General features: G+C 39.7%; 1 protein-coding gene across 1 annotated transcript in view; it reads right to left on the minus strand.

The window, feature by feature from the left end:
- LOC127203443 (vomeronasal type-2 receptor 116-like) overlaps positions 1–23,016 on the minus strand; it is a 41,621-nt gene that overhangs the window by 11,014 nt on the left and 7,591 nt on the right. Inside the window, exons 2-4 of the mRNA XM_051162217.1 lie at positions 21,675–21,966; positions 20,504–21,310; positions 13,160–13,387 (exon numbers count right to left, since the gene is read on the minus strand). Coding sequence (XP_051018174.1) covers positions 13,160–13,387; positions 20,504–21,310; positions 21,675–21,966 — 1,327 coding nt within the window. The remainder of the gene's footprint in view (positions 1–13,159; positions 13,388–20,503; positions 21,311–21,674; positions 21,967–23,016) is intronic.

Here is a 23,016-nt window from a genome sequence, read left to right on the forward strand (position 1 = left end):
ACCACTGGTCATTAATATCTCTCAAAAATCACTGGCCTCAACTCCCCAATAAATAGAAACAGGCTAATAGAGTGGATGCAAAAACAGGACCCACCATTCTGCCGCATACAAGAAACAAACTTCAGAAATAAAGATAGACATTGCTATAGAGTCAAAGGCTGAGAAATGGTATTCCAAGCAAACACAGCCAAGAAGCAAGCTGGAGCAGTTGTTCTAGTATGTAGCAAAACAGGCTTTCAACCAAAACTCATCAAAACAAATGGGGAAGGACACTTCATGCTCATCAAAGGAAAAATACGCCAAGAAGACATCTCAATTTTGAACATCTATACTCCAAATACAGGAGCACCCACATTCATAAAAGAAATATTACTAAAGCTTAAATCAAATATCAAATCCCACATATTAGTAGTGGGAGACTTCAGTACCCCACTCTCCTTAATATACAGATCTTCAAGACAGAAACTAAATGGAGAAATAATGAAACTAATAGACATCATGAATCAAATGGAATTAACTGACATCTACAGAACATTCCACCCAAACAAACAAACAAACAAACAAACAAAAAAAAACAATATACCTTCTCAGAACCTCATGGAACTTTCTGAAAAATTGATAATATATTTGGCGAGAAAGGAAAACTCAAAAGATACAAGAAGATTGAAATAATCCCTTGCATCTTATCAGACCACCATGGATTAAAGCTGGGACTCAACAACAACAGAAATAACAGGAAGTCTACAATCTCATAGAAACTGAACAACTCCCTACTCAATGACTTCTGGGCAAAAGCCAAAAATAAATAAATAAATAAATAAATAAATAAATAAATAAATAAATAAAAAATAAAAAACAAAAACTTCCTAGAATCCAATAATAATGAAGGCAAAACATACCCAAACCAATGGGACACAATGAAAGCAGTGTTATGAGGAAAGTTCATAGCACTAAGTTCCTTTATAAAAAAATTGGAGAGTTCCCATACTAGCAGCTTAACAGAACACCTGAAACCTCTAGAACAAAAAGAAGCAGACACATCAAAGAGGAGTAGATGGCTGGAAATAATCAAACTCAGGGTTGAAAACAATAGATTAGTAACAAAGAGTTCATTTCAAAGAATCAACGAAACCAAGGGCTGGTTCTTGGTTTTAACAAGATAGACAAATCATTAGCCAAGTTAACTAAAAGGCATAGGGAGAATATTCAAATCAACAAAATCAGAAATGAAAAGGGAGATATAATGACAGACACTGAGGAAATCAAAAGAATCATTAGGTCTTACTTCAAAGGCCCTATATGCCATAAAATTGGAAAATCTAAATGAAATGGAGAATTTTTTGATAGATACCAACTATGAAAATTGAATCAAGATCAGGTGTGCTTACCCATACAGTTGAAGATAAGGGATTTTGTTATTACTAATCTTGCCACCTTTTGAGCTACACATGTAAAACCAAACACACTAAATCTGTTAGAAGAAATAGTTGGGAAGAGCCTTGAACTCATTGTCACAGGAGACAACTTCTGAACAGAACATCACCAGCTCAGGTTCTAAGATCAACAATAAATTACCTCATCAAAGTGAAATGATTCTGTAAGGCAAAAAACAGTGTCAACAGAACAAAATGACAGCCTACTGACTGGTAAAAGTTCTTCACCAACCCTACATCTGGCAAAGGGACAATATCCAAAATATATAAAGAACTGAAGAAATTAAACTTCACCAAATCAAATAACCCAATTAAAAATGGGGTACAGAGCTAAGCAGAGAATTCTTAAAAGAGGAGTATTAAATGGCTGGGAATCACTTAAAGAAATGCTCACCTTTCCTAGTCATCAGCGAAATGAAAATCATAATTAATCTGATATTCTGTCTTACACCTATCAGAATGGATAAGATCAAAAACTCAAGTGACAGCACATGCTGGCAAGGATGTGGAAAAAGGGGAACACTCCTCCATTGCTGGTGGGAGTGCAGACTTGTACACCAACTTTAGAAATCAATATGGCACTTTCTTAGGTAATTGGAAATAGTACTACATAAAGAACTTAGACATATACTCAAAAGATGCTCCAACATATAACTAGGACATTTGATCAACTATGTTCATAGCAGGTCTTATTCGTCACGGCCAGAATTTGGAAACAACATAAATGTCCCTCAACCAAAGAACGGGTAAAGATACTCTGGCACATTTACACAATGGAATAATACTCAGCTATCAAAAAAACAAGGAAATCTTGAAATGTGCAGGCAAATGGATGGAACTAGAAAAGATCATCCTCAGTGAGGTAACCTGGACCTAGAAAGATACACATGGTATATACTCACTTAGAAGTGGATATTAGCCCAACATAGACCTCCTCTCAGAGATTACACTCAGGGCATACTGGGACAGATGCTGGGACTTTCAGCAGGACTATGGGAGAAGAACTGCAGCTTGTATGCCAGAGTTGGGGGATGGAGGAAGCAGGAGCCCAACACGGAGACCATCGGAGCCTTCAGATCTCAATAAAGGGGGAGGGGGAACTGCATGAACTTATGCATCCAACAAGGACAGTGCATGCAGAGAAACAAGTCCCCCTGCTCAGATGTAACTGATAGAATTCCGATTCTCCTTGGGAAAAGGGGGACTGCTGAACTTCTGAAATGCACTCTGGAGCCCACGATTTGGTCCCTGCCTCTAGACAAGGCAGCCTAGCAGGCAAACAGAGAAGGAGGGTACAGGCTATACAGATGAGACCTAATAGACCATTGCCAGAGAGTCAGGGTAGGAGAGCCCCCCCGTCAGAGGTCTGGAGGAGGGGAATGGGTGGGGTAGAAAGGGTGGGTGGGAATGGGAGGAGGACAGGTGGTAGGGGATGGCAATCGGAATATAATGTGAATAAGTTATAATAAATAAAGTACACCTTTAAAAGAAGAAGGTAAAAAGAAAACAGACTTCGATGAAAGAGAGACTCCTAACTCAAGTCAGTCTATACTTACATGAACTCAAACTGCGGCAGAACAAGCACGTAACTTATATTGCTAATCCCACTACATGGCAATAACTCTGAGACTGGCTGAGTCATGAATGTTTATGCATAGACAATGCTTCTTCTTGGTTACAGAATCCCTGTAACTTATTTTTTTAGATGCCATTCTTTGCATGATATGAATGAACATTAACAGATGTATTTCTTCTGCTCATACGAAGAGCAGAGAACCAGCCTTAACTGTTCTGTGCATCCTGCCCATCTCCTACTTTTATAATGTTGGGAATGTATAATGCTTGTGAGAAATTGTATGTTTTCAGAACTGGACAAAAGAACTGGACACTGATGCTAGATCATTCCTGACAGGATCCATTCCTCTCAGCATGCTGGATCCTGACATCCTGCATCTTTCACATTGCTGTTCCTAATCAGAACAGGACAGCTCCCAGAAAGATTCTGAATGCAAATTATTGATTCTCGAAGAAAGATTCTGATGCAAATTATTGGGCCAGTGTTTCAGACTGTCTCACACAGGACTTCTATTAAGCCTGGAATTTCTCCACACTTAGAAACTGGACCACATTTTCTCTAACTGTATTTTGGCCCCTAACAAGGTACTATTCATCCAAAATCAGGCAGAAGAAGCCTTAAAAAGAGAATGATGCCCCATTTACCTTAAGGGGGGGTTGGGTAGTATTTTTGGTTGTTTCCTTGGGCTACAGATTTTTATTTTCATTGGGAGTTGGTTATAAGTTACTATTGGTCTTATTCAGAGAGAAAATGAGGTTGGACTTGCTCAGGGAATTTTTCTTTTTTTTCCCTTATCTTTCTTTATTAAGTATGGAGATATGGGTAGAAAAGAAAGAAGGGGGAATATGGAACTATATAGGGATGAGGGCTGGAAAGATGGCTCAGTGGTTAAGAGCACTGGCTGCTCTTCCAGAGATCCTGAGTTCAATTCCCAGCACCCACATAGTGCCTCCCAACCATATGTAATAGGATCTGATGCCCTCTCTGGTGTGCATGAAGACAATATACTTGTATATATAAAATAAATTAATTAAAAAAGAAATATATAGGGATTACAGGACAAAAAGTAGATTATTGAATCTACTCAACTTAAGGCCTTAACTGTTACTCACAAACAAGGTTATTTTTAATTCATTGGTATAGAATTTTGTATATTGATGCAAAATAAGCTGTTTAAATACATTGGTATAGAATTAAAATTCAAGATTATTCTTCACACATATTAAATATATTGCTATTCTAATAGGAGGTAGTGTACCCATACAACTCAATTATAATACAAGGTTTAATTCCAATTCTTTGAAGCTGCTTTTGCTGGGTATTTAGGATAATTAAGTAATACAAGTTCATTGTAACTTGATCAACTCATGGCCATGTCAATTACTAGTCTATTTTCATCACAAGAATATATAAACCTAGGTTTAACAGATAGATAGGATTGTATAGAAAGATAAGGTAAAATAAAAGGTCCGGAGCTGAGACTGGAGAGTTGATGGAGAGAAGGAGGAGAGAAGCCGCGGAGGATCAGATTGATTTTAACAGTGCCTCGCACCCCCTAGATCCTCAAGGAGAGCTGGGTCTCCTTGTTTGGCGCACAGAGAGTCGCCGTCAAACCTTATATACATCAGAATCCATCGGAGATGGGCGGCGAGCAGTGTGGACCTCGTTTGGAGGCTCCAGTGAACAATTCAGGGAATTGCATAGATTTCTGAGCCAGGAACACCGAGGGCCAAACATCATGGCAGCGGGAGTGCTCCACGGTTCGGAGAGACCAGGGTGCGGAGGACCTGCATGCCCCTGCACACGGGAGGAGCGTGGATTTTCTCTGATCGGAGCGGCAGCGGCAAAGGCAGCAGCACCAGGGGCACCAGCAGCGGTGACTGAGGTTTGCAGCTCATAGCCTTCCGGTGGAGGCGATTGGTGTGGTGGCTGGTGGAAGTTGCTGCGGGAGAGGGGACTCGGGGCAGAATTTGGGTCGCATGGAGCCTTCGGACCCAGACTGGACTCGGCGGACAGTTCGGCCCCAGAGTCCCGGGTACTGGCTCAGCCCAGCGAGCAATTCTGCCCAAGGCACTAACTCAGCTTCAGCCACAGCTTCCCGGCTGTGGCGCAGGCTTAGTTGAGCACGCAGCTCCACGTTAGGCTGCACCTCAGCTCAGCGGCAGCTCCCCTGCGGTGACGCAGTCTGGGTGGAGCGATTGGTTCCAAAACAGGCGCTAACTCAGAGCAGCCGCAGTCCTCCTGCTGTGGCGCAGGCTTAGCCAAGCACACAGTTCCACCCAAGGCGCCACCTCAGATCAGCAGCAGCTCCCCTGCAGTGACACAGTCTGGGCGGAGCGCTTGGTTGAACCACAGGCGCTAACTCAGAGCAGCCGCAGTTCTCCTCCTGTGGCGCAGGCTTGGCCAAGCATTCACTTCCACCCTAGGCGCCACCTCAGCTCAGCGGCAGCTCCCCTGCAGTGACACAGTCTGGGCAGAGCACTTGGTTCCAACATTGGCGCTAACTCAGAACAGCTGCAGGTCTCCTGCTGTGGCACAGGCTTGGTGGAGTGCGCAGTTCCATCCTACGCACCACCTCAGCTCAGCAGCAGCTCGCCTGCGGTGACATAGTCTGGGCAGAGCACTTGGTTGAACCACAGGCGCTAACTCAGAGCAGCCCCAGTTCTCCCGCTGTGGCGCAGGCTGGACAGAGCTCTCGGTTCCACCAGCTCTAAGACTCTGGTTGGACACAGTGTGCAGTTTGAATCCAGAGTTCCTGGCTGAGATTGGTAGTCAGTTCGGGCCCTGAGTCAATAACTGGCCATAGCACACACTTTGGGCCAAAAGGCCCTACTGGAGCTTGGTACGTAGTCCCGGCCCAAAAATTTTGGCTGGACCCTGTGCGCATTTTGGGCCCTGAATCTCTAGCTGAGCTCGGCAGACTGTTCAGGTCCTGAGAATCTAGCTGAGTTCAGCCCGTGGTTCAGGCCCAGTGTTCCTGGCTGGACTTGGCAGGGAACACAGAAGGCTGTGGATACCTTGGCCTGACCCAACGCTCATTCAGAGACCCAGAACAATTGCAGAATCCACAGCACAGGGGGGCTGAAGATCACTGGCTGTGAGAGACCAGGACAACAGGGCTAACCTACTAAGATCCACACCAGTGAAGCTTTGAGCTCCCAGCCTAGGGAAATCGTGAGAAAATAAGTGAATCTATCGTCAGACACCCTCCATCCAACTCGGGAAGCTACCCAACAAAAACAAAGACAGCAAGATGTCTAAAGGACAACGAAAAAGCATACGCAAAAACTCCCAAAACAACATGGCGTCTCCAGTTTCCAGCTATCCCAAAGAAAACAACCCAGAGAACTCAAATACAATGGAAATACAGGAAATGACCTCATATCCTAGTATGAGGATGATAATGGAGGAAACAAATAAAATTCGTAATCAAATACAGGAAGACGCAGACAAACAGGTGAGAGACATAAAAAGAAGCACATAGAGTGGAACTGGAAAAATTGCAGGAAAATGCAAACAACCTATGAAAGAAATAAATAAAACGGTTCAAGCTCTGAAGACCTATAAAGAGGCATGGAAGAAAACTCAGGAATACAACAAAAATTCAGATGAAAGAAATCAAAAAATCAGTTCAAGATCTGAAATGAAAGATGGATTCAATGATAAACACACAGACAGAAGAAAAACGAGAATGGGAGACCTCAGAGAAGAGGCGAGCACACAGAGGTGAGCTTCTCTAACAGAATCCAAGAATGGAAGAACGAATCTCAGGGCTAGAAGATACAATCACAGATATTGAATCAACCATTAAAGAAAATGCCAAATCTGGAAAACTCCTGACACAAAACATCCAAGAGATTAAGGACACCATGAAAAGAAGAAATCTGAGGATAATAGGCATTGAAGAAAGAGAAGACATCAGACTCCAGGGCCCAGAAACTATTCTCAACAAAATCATAGAAGAAAATTCCCCAAATATAAAGAAAGAGATGCCTATAAACATATAAGAGGCCTACAGAACACCAAATAGAATTGACCAGAAAAGAAAAACTGCCCGCCACACAATAATCAAAACACAAAACTTGCAGAACAAAGAAAAAATATTAAAAGCTGCAAGGGAAAAGGGCCAAATAACATTTAATGGTAAACCTATCAGAATTACACCCGACTTCTCAGCAGAGACCATAAAAGCCAGAAGGGCCTGGACAGAGATCCTGCAAACCCTAAGAGAACACAGATGCCAGGCCAGACTACTTTACCCAGCAAAATTATCAATAACCATTGATGGAGAAAACAAAATATTCCATGACAAAAACAAATTCAAACAGTACCTATCCACAAACCCAGCTTTACAGAAGGTACTAGAAGGAAAACTCCATCCCAAAGGGTCAAGCTACAACCAAAACTACCCAGGAAATAGATAACTATTCCATGGCAAAAACACAACTACACAAACGCTCGACTGGAAACAACATCAAAATTAAGACTCTTAACAGTCACTGGTCATTAATATCACTCCACATCAATGGCCTCAATTCTCCAATAAAAAGACACAGACTAACTGAATGGGTACATAAACAAGATCCAACATTCTTCTGCATCCAAGAAACACATCTCACCCATAATGAAAAGCATTACCTCAGGGTAAAAGGTTGGAAAAAAATATTCCAAGCAAATGGTCACAAGAAGCAAGCAGGTGTAGCCATTTTAGTATCGAACAAAATAGACTTTCAGCCAAAATTAATCAAAAGGGATGAGGAAGGACACTCCATACTCATCAAAGGTAAAGTCAACCAAGATGACATCACAATTCTGAACATCTATGCTCCAAATACAAGGGCACCCACATTTGTAAAAGATCTGCTAAAAAAGCTTAAACCACACATCGATCCCCACACAATAATAGTGGGAGACTTGAACACCCCACTCTCACTGAAGGATAAGTCATTGAAACAGAAACTAAGCCGAGAAATAACATCATTAACCAATGCCATGGGTCAAATGGATCTAACAGATATCTATAGAACCTTTCACCCAAACAAGAAAGAATACACCTTCTTCTCTGCACCCCATGGAACCTTCTCCAAAATGGATCACATCGTAGGTCACAAAGCAAGCCTCAATAGATACAAGAGGATTGAAATAATACCTTGTATCCTATCAGATCACCATGCTCTTAGGCTGCAATTCAACAACAACAGAAATAACAAAAAGCCTACACGTACGTGGAAACTAAACAACTCTCTGCTAAATGACACCTGGGTCAGGGAAGAAATAAAGAAAGAAATCAAGGAGTTTCTGAAATTCAATGAAAATAAAGAAACAACGCACCCAAATTTGTGAGATACATTGAAAGCAGTGCTAAGAGGAAAATTCATAGCACTAAGTGCCTTTAAAAAGAAATTGGAAACATCGCACATAAGCATCTTAACAACACAACTGGAAGCCCTAGAAAAAAAAGAAGCAGAAACACCCAAGAGGAGTAGACGCCTGGAAATAATCAAACTCAGGGCTGAAATTAACAAATTAGAAACTAAGAAAACAGTCCAAAGAATCAACAAAACCAAAAGCTGGTTCTTTGAGAAAATCAACAAGATAGACAGACCATTAGCCAAACTAACTAAAAGGCAGAGAGACAGTATTGAAATCAACAAAATCAGAAATGAAAGGGAGACATAACAACAGACACTGAAGAAATTCAAAGAATCATAAGATCCTACTTTGAAGGCATATACGCCACAAAATTTGAAAATCTAAGGGAAATGGACGATTTTCTTGAACAATTTCACTTGCCAAAGTTGAATGAAGAACAGATAAACAAGCTAAATTGTCCCATTTCCCCTACAGAAATAGAAGCAATCATCGATGGTCTCCCAACCAAAAAAAGCCCAGGGCCAGATGGTTTCAGTGCAGAATTCTACCAGACCTTTAAAGGCGAGCTAATACCGATACTCTTCAAGCTACTCCAAAAGATAGAAATGGATGGAAAATTACCAAATTCATTCTATGAGGCCATAGTCTCATTGATACCTAAACCTCACAAAGACTCAACAAAGAAAGAGAATTTCAGACCAATTTCTCTTATGAACATAGATGCAAAAGTACTAAATAAAAACTTGCAAAACGAATACAGGAGCATATCAAAGATATCATTCATCGTGACCAAGTAGGCTTCATTCCAGGCATGCAGGGATGGTTTAATATACGGAAATCCATCAATGTAATCCACCAGATAAACAAACTGAAGATAAAAAAACCACATGATCATCTCCTTGGATGCAGAGAAAGCATTTGATAAAATTCAACACCCATTCATGTTTAAAGTTTTAGAGAGATCGGGGATACAAGGCACTTTCCTCAACATAATAAAGGCTATATACAGCAAGCCAATAGCCAAAATCAAAGTAAATGGTGAGATACTCAAGGAAATTCCTCTAAAATCGGGAACAAGGCAAGGCTGCCCACTCTCTCCATTTCTCTTCAATATAGTACTCGAAGTTCTAGCTAGAGCAATAAGACAACAAAAGGAGATCAAGGGTATCCAAATGGGAAAGGAGGAAGTCAAATTATCCCTCTTTGCAGATGATATGATAGTGTACATAAGTGACCCTCAGAACTCCACCAGAGAACTCCTAAAGCTGATAAACACCTTCTGCAAATTGGCTGGATACAAAATTAACTCAAAAAAGTCTGTAGCCTTCCTATACACAAATGACAAGCTTGCAGAGGAAGAAATTAGGAAAACCACACCCTTCACATTAGCCACAAGCAATATAAAATATCTAGGAGTTACCCTAACTAAGCAAGTGAAGGACTTGTATGAAAAAAATTTCAAAACTCTGAAGAAAGAGATTGAAGATGACCTGAAAAGATGGCATGATCTTCCTTGCTCATGGATCAGGAGAATTAACATAGTAAAAATGGCCATCCTACCAAAAGCAATCTACAGATTCAATGCAATCCCTATGAAAATAACTACACAATTTTTTAAAGACATTGAAAGTTCAATTCTGAACTTCATATGGAAAAACAAAAAACCCAGAATAGCTAAAACAATCTTGTACAATAAAAGGTGCTCCGGAGGAATCTCCATACCTGATCTCAAACTGTAATATAAAGCAATAGTAATTTAAACAACATGGTACTGACACAGCAACAGGCTGGTTGATCAGTGGAATCGAATCGAAGACCCAGAAATGAATCCACACACATATGGTCACTTGATTTTTGACAAAGAAGCCAAATCCATTCAATGGAAAAAGGATAGCATCTTCAACAAATGGTGCTGGTCTAACTGGAGGTCTATGTGTAAAAAAATGAAACTGGACCCATATTCATCACCTTGCACAAAACTCAAATCCAAGTGGATTAAAGACCTCAACATAAAACCAGAGACACTAAGCCACTTAGAAGAAAAAGTGGGAAAGAGCCTGGAACATATTGGCACAGGAGACAACTTCCTGAACAGAACACCAACGGCCCAGGCCTTAATGTCAACCATTAATAAATGGGACCTCATGAGGCTGAGAAGCTTCTGTAAGGCAGGAGACACTGTCAAGAGAACAAAGCGACAGCCTACAGACTGGGAAAAAATCTTCACCAACCCTACATCTGACAAAGGTCTAATATCCAAAATATATAAAGAACTCAAGAAATTAAACACCACCAAACCGAATAACCCAATTGAGAAATGGGCCTTGGAACTAAACAGAGAATTCTCAACAGAGGAGTATCAAATGGCTGAGAAACACTTAAAGAAATGCTCAACCTCCTTAGTCATCAGGGAAATGCAAATCAAAACAACTCTGAGATTCCATCTTACACCCATCAGAATGGCTAAGATCAAAAACTCAAGTGACACTACATGCTGGCGAGGATGTGGGGAGAGAGGAACACTCCTTCATTGCTGGTGGGAATGCAAACTAGTACAGCCACTTTGGAAATCTATCTGGTGCTATCTCAGAAAAATGGGAATAGGGCTTCCTCAAGACCCAGCTATTCCACTCCTTGGAATATACCCAGAAGATGCTCCAGCACACAACAAGAAAATTTGCTCAACCATGTTCATAGCAGCCTTATTCATAATAGCCAGAACATGGAAACAGCCTAAGTGTCCCTCAGTAGAAGAGTGGATAAAGAAACTGTGGTACATATACACTATGGAATACTACTCAGCTATTAAAAACAAGGAATTCCCGAAATTTGTGGATAAATGGATTGAGCTAGAAATGATTATAATGAGTGAGTTAACCCAGAAGCAGAAAGAATCAAATGGTATATACTCACTTATATCTGCATACTAGCCCAAGGGGCATGTCCCACAAAAGCCTTCACTTACCAGGAAACTGGGACAGAGGGGAAGGCATCCTATTGGGACTCTAAATGAGAGACGCATGGGAGAACAGCAAAATAAAAGGATCCAGAGGGTCTTAGAAATCTACAAGTAGAACAATATGATAGGCAGATTTGGGCCCAGGGGTCCTGCTCAAACTAAGGCACCAGCCAAGGACAATACAGGAGGTAAACTTTAAACCCCTTCCCAGATCTAGCCAATGGTCAGAATATTCTCCACAGTTGAGTGGAGAGTGTGATACGACTTTCTCACGTACTCTGGTGCCTCACATTTACCATGTCCCCTGGAGGGGGAGACCTGGTGGCACTCAGAGGAAGGACAGCAGGTAGCCAAGAAGAGACTTGATACCCTATGAGAATATACAGGGGGAGGTAATCCCCCTCAGGAACAGTCATAGGGGAGGGGAATAACGGGAAAATGGGGGGGGGGAAGGAATGGGAGGATACAAGGGATGGGATAAACATTGAGATGTAACAAGAATAAATTAATAAAAAAAAAAGTTTGTTCCTTTTGAAAAAAAAAATAAAAGGTCCTCAAAAACCTCCAAAATCTACAAAATATGACATTTAAAGATATTTTATAATTTTCAGGATACTTTGTCAATAAGACAGATTACTGCCTGGAAACACCTAGCCTACCTCAGAGAAGATGATGAGCCTTATGGAGATGGCTTTAAATGTGACAAACAAGCCACTGGACAAAATGGCTGCATTTCTGCCACAGACAGAATTCTTCCTAAAAGTGGGCAACCTTGGTTGCAGGCAGAGTCGATGGACAAACTCTGCCAAGACAGGGTAAGCAAGTCCTCAATAGTTCCTGCTTCATAAATATGTTTATCAGATATAATGGGCAAGAAGGCTGAAGATGATGCTCCAGTGTTACAGAGTTTTGGGTGACTGAATAGGCAGTGAACTGTCATTTTCTCATTTTGGAAGCTGCTAATTTTCACTTCCTGTTTACTCAGATAGTTAATTTTATTCCTTCTCAAGTCTCTGATGCAATTGAAGACCAGATGGTTTAGTTTTACAATAAAGCTTTGTTTTTTAGAGGCTAACATATTTTTAGATCTAGACATAAATTTTTAGGTTGATAGAGATGAGATATGATAGATATTGATTTACATTCAGAGTTGTAGACTCACTAAAATAGGAAAAATGTTTTCTACATTTTTGCCAAATACGAATAGGCAAAACACTATGAACTTAACATTTATATGATCCCTAATTGTTTCATGGTCCTTCAAGCTGTATGCAGCTTATTGTATATATGTGTGATAATATAAATGTATATATAAAAGTTAAAAAATAAAATAAAATGAATTTTAAAAAAGAGACAAGATGTACAGGAAGAGGAAAAAGTAAGCAAATGTGTCAAAATTAATAAAACTGAAAAATAAACTCTTTCATTGATCACAGTCATGGTATGAAAAAGCAGTTTATATTGGCTGTGTTTTTTGTTTTGTTTTGTTTTCATTTTTGTCTCATCTTATTCTTTTTGTTTTTAATTTGATTGCTTCACATCTTGGTGGCAACCCTCTCCCTCCTCGCCTCCCAGTCCCATCCTCCCTCTCTCCCTCCTCAGAAGAGGAGACATGCCCCCCACCACCACTCCCATCTCATCAAGTTGTACCAGCACTGAGAATGCCCTCTTGCCCTGTTGTCTATCAAAGTCTATTGGCTGGTTTTATGTGTAGCTCTTTATTGGTAGTTGGATATTCACTGGTACCAAATCATTACATCCCGAGAATAATTTTTATTTTTATGATGGGTCAAAGTGGTGCAATAAGACACAACTCACCTTTGTAAACTTTGTAGGCCATTGTATTATATGTTCAGATACAGAGAACTGTTGACCCTGGGGAGCATTTGGAGAAAATGTTCCTACTTTCACCTTTAATCCAAGACCTTTTGGAAAATTCCAGAAATTGAGAACGTCATATTCTGAATCCAAGTTTCTTCTCCCTTCCATTACTGTGTGGCCTCTCATGTGGTTTTTCATTAAGGTGTTCTTTAGGAAAGGAAGAAACTAAAAGAGATGTAGGCATATTGGTTTATTGGTTGAAGTACAGCTGTGACACTAAAACCACATTTTTAAAAGTGTTGCAAAGAATCTCAATGTTTTTAACCTCTCAAAATAAAAAGAGGCATGAGTGTTTTTGAGTAAATGAAAGACACTTTGACTAAAACACATTAAACGTCAAAAACCTCATTCTTTTCGGGAGAAGTCATTGAACTAAACACAGATAAAACAAGTTATGTGCATTTATCCAGCTCAAAGCTTGCCACGCCTATGAACTTTTGGAACACATTCAGTGCTTTCATTCTTAAAATAACAGTCCTGAAGTTTACAGTGCACTTCAAAGTGATCCTTATCTTCCTAACATTATAGTAGTGCTCAGAAGCATTTTAACCCTTAAAGATATACTGCTCCTCTGTTCCTACCTCTGCTCTGAGAAATACTTATGGGAAATATCAAGTTTCCACAGTGAATAGATTATAAAGAAAACTGTGAGAAAAGTTGTTATATGAAGTTTCCAGGTCCTAGCTTTACCTGCAATTAACAGAGGCAACAGCCACCAGGGACTACCAGAAGTGGTGGATATCAGGGACATATAAGCTAGAACTGTGAGAATTATATTAGACTTCTCATCAGAGACTTTAAAAGTCAGAAGGATCTGGACAGACATCTTAGACCATAAGAGACAAAAGATGCCAGCTCAGACTTCTATAACCAGCAAAACTTTCAGTCATCATAGAGGGACCAGGGTATTCTATGACAAAACCAAATTAAAAAATATTTTCCCTAACTCAGCCTTATAGAGGATACTAGAATGAAAACTACATCACAATGAGCATAAATACACACACACAAAAAAAAAAAAACCCAAAAACAGGAAATAAATAATTTCACATTAGCAAAAAAAAGGGTAATAACACACACAGAGACACACGTGCACATGTACGCGTGCATGTATGCACACACATACACACTACCACCACTAATATAAAAATTACAGAATAACAATTATTGGTAAAAAAAAAATCTCTATTTTTTTCTGAGACAGGGATTCTCTTTGTAGCCCTGGATGTCCGGGATTCATTTTGTAGACCAGGATGTCCTTGAACACACAGTGATTTGACTGCGTTTGCCTCCCGAGGGCTGGGATTAAAGGTGTCCACCACCACACTTGGCCAAACATATCTCTATATACACTAAGGAGGAGTATATGGTAGAAATAATCAACTGATGTAGTTTAATTAAAAAGAAAAAGAACAATGCAAAGAATCAATAAAAAATTAAAGCTGGTTATTTAAGAAAATCAAGAAGATAGACAAAAACTGACCCAAAGTAACTGAAAGGCAGAGCAGTGATATTCAAATTTTAAAAATCATAAAGAAAATGGGGACATAACAACAGACACTGAGGAAATCCAAAGAATCATTAGGTCTTACTTCAATGGCCTATACCCTACAAAACTGGAATATCTAAATGAAATGGATGATTTTCTAACTAGACTCCACTTACCAAAGTTAAATCAAGATTAGGATAATAATCAAATAGCCCTAAAAAAACTCTCAGAAATAGAACCAGTCATTAAAATCCTACCCAAAAAAAGAGCATGGACAGATGGATTTAGCATAGAATTCTACCAGACTTTCAAAGAAAAGTTAATACCCATACTGCTCAGACTGTTCCATAAAATAAAACTAGAAGGAACATTCAGAAACATATTTTAATACACACTGTCATGCTAATATCTAAACCACAGAAAGATTCAACAAAGAGAGTAAATTTCAGACCCTATCCCTCATGAACATTGATGCAATAATACTGAGTAAAACTCTCAAACTAAATGCAAGAACAGATAAAAAATATCATCTACCATGATCGAGTAGGCTTCTTCCCAGGGATAGAGGGATGGTTCAACATACAAAATTCCATCAAGTAATCCACTGTGCAAAGAAACTTAAAGAAACAAAAACACATGATTATTTCATTAGATGCTGAGAAAATCTTTGACAAAATTCAACACCCCTTAGGCAATATACTGCAAGCTGATAACAAACTTGAGATTAAATGGAGAGAAACTTAAAGCAATTCCACTAAAATTAGGGACAAGACAAGGCTGACCACTAAATCCAAATCTATTCAACATAATACTTTAAGTCCTATCTAGTGTAATAAGATAACTAAAAGAATTCAAAAGGATCCAAATTAGAAAGCAAGACGTCAAAAATATCTCTATTTGCAGATGATGATATGATAGTATCCATAAGTTACCCTGAAAATTCTACCATAGAACTCCCACAGCTGAAAAACCCCTTCATCAAAATAGCTGGAGAAAAAAAATTAACTCCAAAAATTTGTAGCCCTCCTTTAAATAATTGATAAATGGACCGAGAAAAATATGGAAACAAAATTCTTCCCAATAGAAACAAATAATACAAAATATACTGGTATAACTAACCAAAACAGTGAAAGACCTGTTTGAGAAGAACTTCAAGTCTCTGATGAAAGAAAATGAGAAGATGAAAATATTTCAGTGTTCATGGATGGGTAGAGTTAACATTGAAAAACATGGCCATTTTACCAAAAGAAATATAAAAATTTCCTTCAAAATTCCAACACAATTATTTACAGTCCATGAAAGAGTAATTTTCAACTTCATATGGAAAAATTAAAGACAAAATAATCCTGTATAATAAAACTTGTGGAGTTATCACCACCCCTGATTTCAAGTTGAATTACAAAACAGAAAGAAACATACAGAGCTACGGACACTTGATTATTTTTTTTTTTTTTACAAAATACCAAAACTATCCACAGGAAAATAGGAAACATCTTCAATAAATTTTGTGGGTCTAACAAGATGCCTACATGATGAATAATGCAAATAGATCCATATTTATTACCCTGCACAAAACTTAAGTACAAATGGATCAGAGACTTCATCATAAAACCAGATACACTAAATTTAATAGAAGAGAAAAAGGGAATAGCCTTGAGGTCATTAGAACAGGAGGCAACTTCCTGAGCAGAACACCAGCAGATCAAGCTTTAAGGTCAACAATTAACAAGTCATGAAACTTGAAAACTTCTGTAAGGGAAAAGACAATGTCAATAGAACAAAATAGTTTCTACAAATGGGAAATGGTTTCCACATGTCCTATGTCTGACAGAGGTCTAATACCCAAAATATATAAATAACTCAATAAAGTAAACACCAGCTAAACAAATAATCCAATTTACAAAATAGTGTACAGAGCTAAACTCAGAATTCTCAACAGAGGAATCTGGAATGGCTGAGAAGCACTTAAAGAAATGCTCAATATCCTTAGTCATAAGGTAAATGCAAATCAAAACAGCTCTGAGATTCCATCTTGCACCCCCCCATCAGGATAGCTAAGTTAAAATACTCAAGTGAGAGCACATGCTGGTGAGGATAGGGAGTCAGAGGAAACTCAGCCCTTACTGGTGGGAGTGCAAACATATACAACCACTTTGTAAATCAATCTGGTAATTTATCATAAAATTGAGAAAGAAGAGCCAACATTCTGCTGCATTCAAGAAATACACTTCAGCAACAAAGATAGCCATTACCTGAGAGTAAAGGGCTAGAAAGAGATTTTTCCAAGAAAATGGACCCAAGAAGCAAGCTGGAGTAGCCCTTCAGATATATAATTAAAATAGACTTTCAATTAAAATTAATCAGGAAAAGTGAGGAAAGACACTTTGTTCTCATCAAAGGAAAAACTCATCAAGAGGACATCATAATCCTGAATATCTGTGCCTCAAATACAAGGGCACACACATTCATTCATAAAAGAAACATGTTTAAAGGTTAAGCCACACATTGATCCAACACACTAATAGTGGGACTTAGTAAGTGGGGAATAGGAGAAAAATCCCTAGAAGTGACAGGAGCTCCACAAGAAGACCAACAGTATCAACTAACCAGGGCCCGGTATGGCTTCCTGAAACTGAGGCACCAACCGAAGACCACACCAGGAATGGACCAGGCCCCCTACACTCAGGCTTTATGTGGGTCCTCTAGTAAGGGGAACATGGGCTGTCTCTGCTATAGACTCTGATGTCACCCTTTTTTTTTTTCATCATTTTGTCCTGGTGGGACTATATTATTAGGCCACAGAGGAAGAGGACACTTTCACTCCTGACGCTGTGCTGAGCTGGAGTGGATGGAAATGGGAATCTCCCCTTTTTTCTGAGGGATAGGAAAGGGAGGAAGGGGACAGGGAGGGAAGGTGTGACTGGGAGGAAAAGAGAGATGGAGCTATGACAAGGATGTAAAAGAAAGAGAAATTATTAAATAGATGATAGATAGCTAGACAGTCAGTCAGACAGACAGATGGACCGGTAGATAAGAAGCTAAGTAATATAGAAGGTCCAAGAGAGGATGCCTGATTCTCATTCAGAGGTGGAAATAGAATAGAGGTCAGAAGTGGATGAAGAAAAGGAACTGGGTTGAGGGGGAATGTGAAGCATAGTATGGATAAGGGATTGAGTATTGGGGAAAAAAAAGAGGTGTGGGAGGTCAGAAGGCAGACTGAGAGAAGGGAAATGTATGGGTGGCTTTTCCATGACATGAACATGCCAGCAGTGGTGGAGATGGAGAGTGAAGATGAAACCTCCGAGCCAGGAAGAACTTTCTGTGGAAGGAGGTGGGTACCAACGCGCCCACAACACTTTACAACAAAAATTTACTCTGCTTACAAGGTGTGTGAGAAAAACAATGGAACGGAGACTATGGTAATGGTCAACCAATGGCTGGCCCAACTTGAGATCCACCCTATAGGGGAGAGCCAACACCTAACACTATTAATGATACATTCCAATGTTTGGAGACAGGATCCTAGCATAACTGTCCTCTGAGAGGCTCCACATAGCAGTGGATTGAAACAGATGCTGAAACCCACACTTAAACATTAGGTGGAGTTCAGGGAACTTTGTGATGGAGAGTGAAGAAGGATAGAGGGATACAGAGGGATAAGAACTCCATAAGAAGACTAACAGAGCCAATGGGACTTATAAAGACTGAAGCACCAACCAAAAATCGTGCATGGACTGGATCTAGGGCTCAAAGACATATGTAACTGATGGGATGCTTGGTCTTCATGAGGGTCCCCTAGCAAATGGAGTGGGGGATGTCTCTAACATGGACTCTGTTGCCTGCCATTGGATCACTTTCCCCAAGCTGGGCAGCGTTGTCTGGCCTCAGTGGGCTAAGGATGTGCTTAATCCTGATGTGAATGGATGTGTGGCTTGGTATTGAGAGTGTCCCTTTTTCTAAGTACAAGGTGATGAGGGAGGGGTGTGGAAAGAGGCAAGGACCAGGAGGAGATAAGGGAGCAGGTCACAATCAGGATGGAAAGTGAATAAATAAATGATTTTTAAATTAAAAAATAAACATGGGAAGTAGATGGAGAAAGAACTGGGTAACAAAGAGGAGGGGGATGGAAACTGGGTACAGTAGGAATGGAAAGTCAGAAGGCTGAGAGAGAGAGAGAGAGAGAGAGAGAGAGAGAGAGAGAGAGAGAGAGAGAGAGAGAGAGAGAGAGAAGGGAAACCAATAGAGGGCATCTCTAGAACAAGCTGGAGACCTGCAAAGGGGTAGGCTCCTGGGAGGATATGGGTTTGACTAGAGCTGAGACTCCTAGCAGCAGGGATATGGAGACAAAAGTGACCATCTCCCATATCCTGGCAAAATTTTCAGTGGAGTAAGGGGGACACCAACCACCCACATAACCTTCAACCCAAAATTTGTCCTGCCTACAATTTGTACAGGGCTAAAGATGGAGCAGAGATTGAGGGAGTGGCCAACCAATGACTGACCAAACTTGAGACACAGCCCAATAGAGAGAGCCAATGTCTGACACTATTAATAACACTCTGCTATGCTTGCAGACAGGAGCCTAGCATAATTGTCATCTGAGAGGATCCACCCAGCAGCTGATCAAAACTTATGATGAGACCCACAGCCAAACATTAGTTGAATCTCAGGAATTTGTGTAAGAGTTAGGGAAAGGAGAAAGGTACTTGCAGGAGAAAAAGAACACCCCAAGAAGACAAACAGAGTTAACTGACATAGGCCTATGAGGCTCACAGAAACTGAACCACCAACCAAAGAGCATGTAATGACTGTATATAAGATACATATATACATATTTGGCTGATGTGCTGGCTTGTCTTCATGTGGGTCTCCTAGCAATTGAAGCAAGGTCTGTCTCTGATATGGACTCTGTTACCTGTTTTTGGATCACTTTCCCCTAGCTGGGCTACCTTGTCTGGCTTCAGGGAAGTAGGTTGCAATTAGTCCTGATAAAAATGTGTTGGGAAAGTCGTATCACACTCTCCACTCATACTCTGGTGCCTCACATTTGACCATGTCCCCTGGAGGGGGAGACCTGGTGGCACTCAGAGGAAGGACAGCAAGTAGCCAAGAAGAGACTTGATACCCTATGAGAATATATAGGGGGACGTAATCCCCCTCAGGAACAGTCATAGGGGAGGGGAATAATGGGAAAATGGGGGGGGGGAGGAATGGGAGGATACAAGGGATGGGATAAACATTGAGATGTAACAAGAACAAATTAATAAAAAAATAAAAAATAAAAAAAAAAAAAAAAAAAAAAAAAAAAAAAAACAAAACTAAGCTTCTCCGATGAAGCCTGAGATCTGCACGTATCTGTTGTAAATATAAATAAACATCTAAGGCAGAAAAAAAAAAAAAATGTGTTGGGGAAGTTTGGTATGGGGTAGGGAGCCTCCATTTTTCTGAGAAGGGGAGTGGGGAATGGGGGAAGAGGGTGGGAGGGTTGGATTAGAAGAAGACGGGAGCATCAATAGGAATGTAAATGAAATAAATTAATAAGAAAAGAAAAATGTGTTATATGAATTTAATATTGATATAATCAGTTTTTAAATTATTATTATTTCTAGCACTCTATTTATAAAGGACACTTACTCATGGTTTTGCACTAAACTCCAGACAGGGAAACAAATATTTTCTCCCATGCTTATTGACAACATAATGTAAAATGTATGATACCCAATTGGAATGCCTTATGAAATAATAAAAATCATCAAACTGCTGATATTACAAAATGTAGGAAAGTATATTACCTGCCAGGGGAAGAATACCATTGCTTCACCATTATCATTTGGTTGAATTTGTGTTTGCTGAAGAATCATCTCATGGAGACTATAGGCCACAGCATACACAGCATTGTATATATTGTAGACATCTTCACTCATAGATGGGTCAAAAAGGTGTCTAGGCAGTAACTCCAAAGAAGCATTGGGTTGGCAGTTCTCCAAAAGTTGACAATCAACCTCAGAAAATGAGCACTTGAAGAACAAATACCAAAACTTGGGAAGATAAATGTCTTCTGGGTACTTGTAGGGATTAACTGTTTGAACAAATTTTGTAAAGTCAACCATCTCTTTATGGTGGTGTGAAAAAATGAGACTCCCATGAAATGACTCCTCCATGAAATAATCAGAATAAGTGTCAACATCCCATTGAGAGTTCAAGATCCAGACTTTCCAAGTGATTAATAGTTGTGCAATGTGTCGCATTAAACCCTGTAAAGAAATTGTGTCTCCACAAATAATTATCACATTTGCTGGTGATTCCTCAATTTTCTCCAGACTTTTCCATAGTTCATTGGAAAATGAATTCCAGGTGCCAGAGATCATTTTCACAGAGGCTATGCAGATGCTTTTACTCTCCATATCTTTTCTCAAGTCTGAGAGGATCTGGGATCCTTGGTGGTCATCTGAGATTATGAGACCAACCCAGGACCAGTTGAAATGAAGTAACAAAGAGACTATTGCAAGTGACAGAGATGTGTCCTTAGGAGCTATCTGATAGAGGAATTTAAACTGTTCTGGGTCATTCAAGGTAGAATAAAATGGCCCAAAAGTGAGCTGAAGAGGAAAAAAAAAATGGAAACAAGTTATAGAACATTGGCATCAAACACAGTCTCAGGCCAGGGTCAACATATGTAAGCAGTGAGGGTGAAACATGGTTCTGTCATATTGTAAAAGGCAAATTCATTACAGAGTTTTCCACAGAAATTACTGAGAGGTTTCCATTTTAAATAACCTAGCCAGTCTCATCTACCTCTCATTCTTTTCTATTTCAAGCACTGCAAATATGGAACTGTCATCAAGGACCTTCATACTTTCCTCTGATAGAGGATTAACTCCAGTGTCCTTACATAACCTTTTCAGATACCTATAACATCAACAAAGGATACTTGACTCTTGGTTCCCAGAAACCACCCCTCACCTGAGGTATTTTGTAGAGTTGTATCAGTGTCTCAATCTGGGCAGATATTACCAATGATGTTCCTGTGATTGCAACAGGTGATATTCTCTTCTGTACAAAGTTGTAATTAGGTATTGGAATGCTCATCCTTGTGAGCCATAACAGGGCAGAATAAAGAATATTCTTTCCACTAAATGCAACATTAAGGACATCAAAGCCCAGAGTTGTGTTGGGTAGAAGATGAGGGTTTCTGTTGATCTCCTCAATGGCAAAAACCAGGGCCAGAACAAACTGGTAGTTCTTAAACTTATACCTGCACAGATTTCATAAAAATTACACAGGAAGAAGACATAGATCACACAAGCTTCATATTTGTTGTTATGGTTCTCATTATTTAAATGCTGATGATCCTATAAAATCCATATTTTAATATCTTCTCACGAATGACTGAAATTAGAATTGGCATTTTAAGATATTAAAATTAGGCTAGATCCTAAAGAACATTCATTGATTATGATCTCAGAGACTCTATTATTGTATTGATTTATTTTTCTCTTATGCATGGAAAAATAAAAGAAAAACTGCCCATGAGTGAGCAATTAGGTTCTACCAAAACATCAGAATTCTTCATGTCAGAATCTTGGCCTTCCATCTTCTACAACTACAAATGGTCATTATATGTTGATACAATCACTAAAGTTTTTGTGACTATCTTATTTAAAGAACTGCACAAAGTTAGTCAAAATCATATATTGTCATGCTGTCATTTCTACGATTTTTTTTTTAACAGGGTGGCATGGAATACACTGTACAGACTAGGCTGGCCTTGAAAACATGGGTGAAGGAGAGATAAATCTGTTTTTGCTGTGATCCCAAGTGTGGAACTGGAATGGTTTTGTGAGAGAACAGGTGGGATTAATCCACTAGAATACAAACCACCTCGTGTGGGAACTTGATTGTTGCCAGCTGAAAAGATCCATGAACAGACTCTGGGAGGAGATATATAAATGAACCCAAAACTGGAGGCGGGGCCTTTTGGAGACTTGGGATAGTTTTGGCTGTTCATCGCTGCACTTTGAGATGCTCCTAGAGAGAACCACTCGAGGGAAGGCTTCAGGGCTCCAGGCTCCTGCTGAGGTTCCGGGTTCTGGTTACTCCAGACTCCAGCAGAAGAAACCCTGCTGGCAGCGCCAGGAGAATCATTCCTCGGAACTGATATCCTTATGGTTTTGTTATTTTTTAATTCTCTTTTCCTATTGTTTTGGTTAGTCAGGTTATAAGGGACATACGCTCGGTTAATAAGTTTCTAATAAAATATATTGGTTAAGAAAACTGAACCTACACGTGGGGCTCTTCATGCCTC

Source organism: Acomys russatus, chromosome 19 (assembly GCF_903995435.1).
Source record: "Acomys russatus chromosome 19, mAcoRus1.1, whole genome shotgun sequence".
NCBI lineage: Eukaryota > Metazoa > Chordata > Mammalia > Rodentia > Muridae > Acomys > Acomys russatus.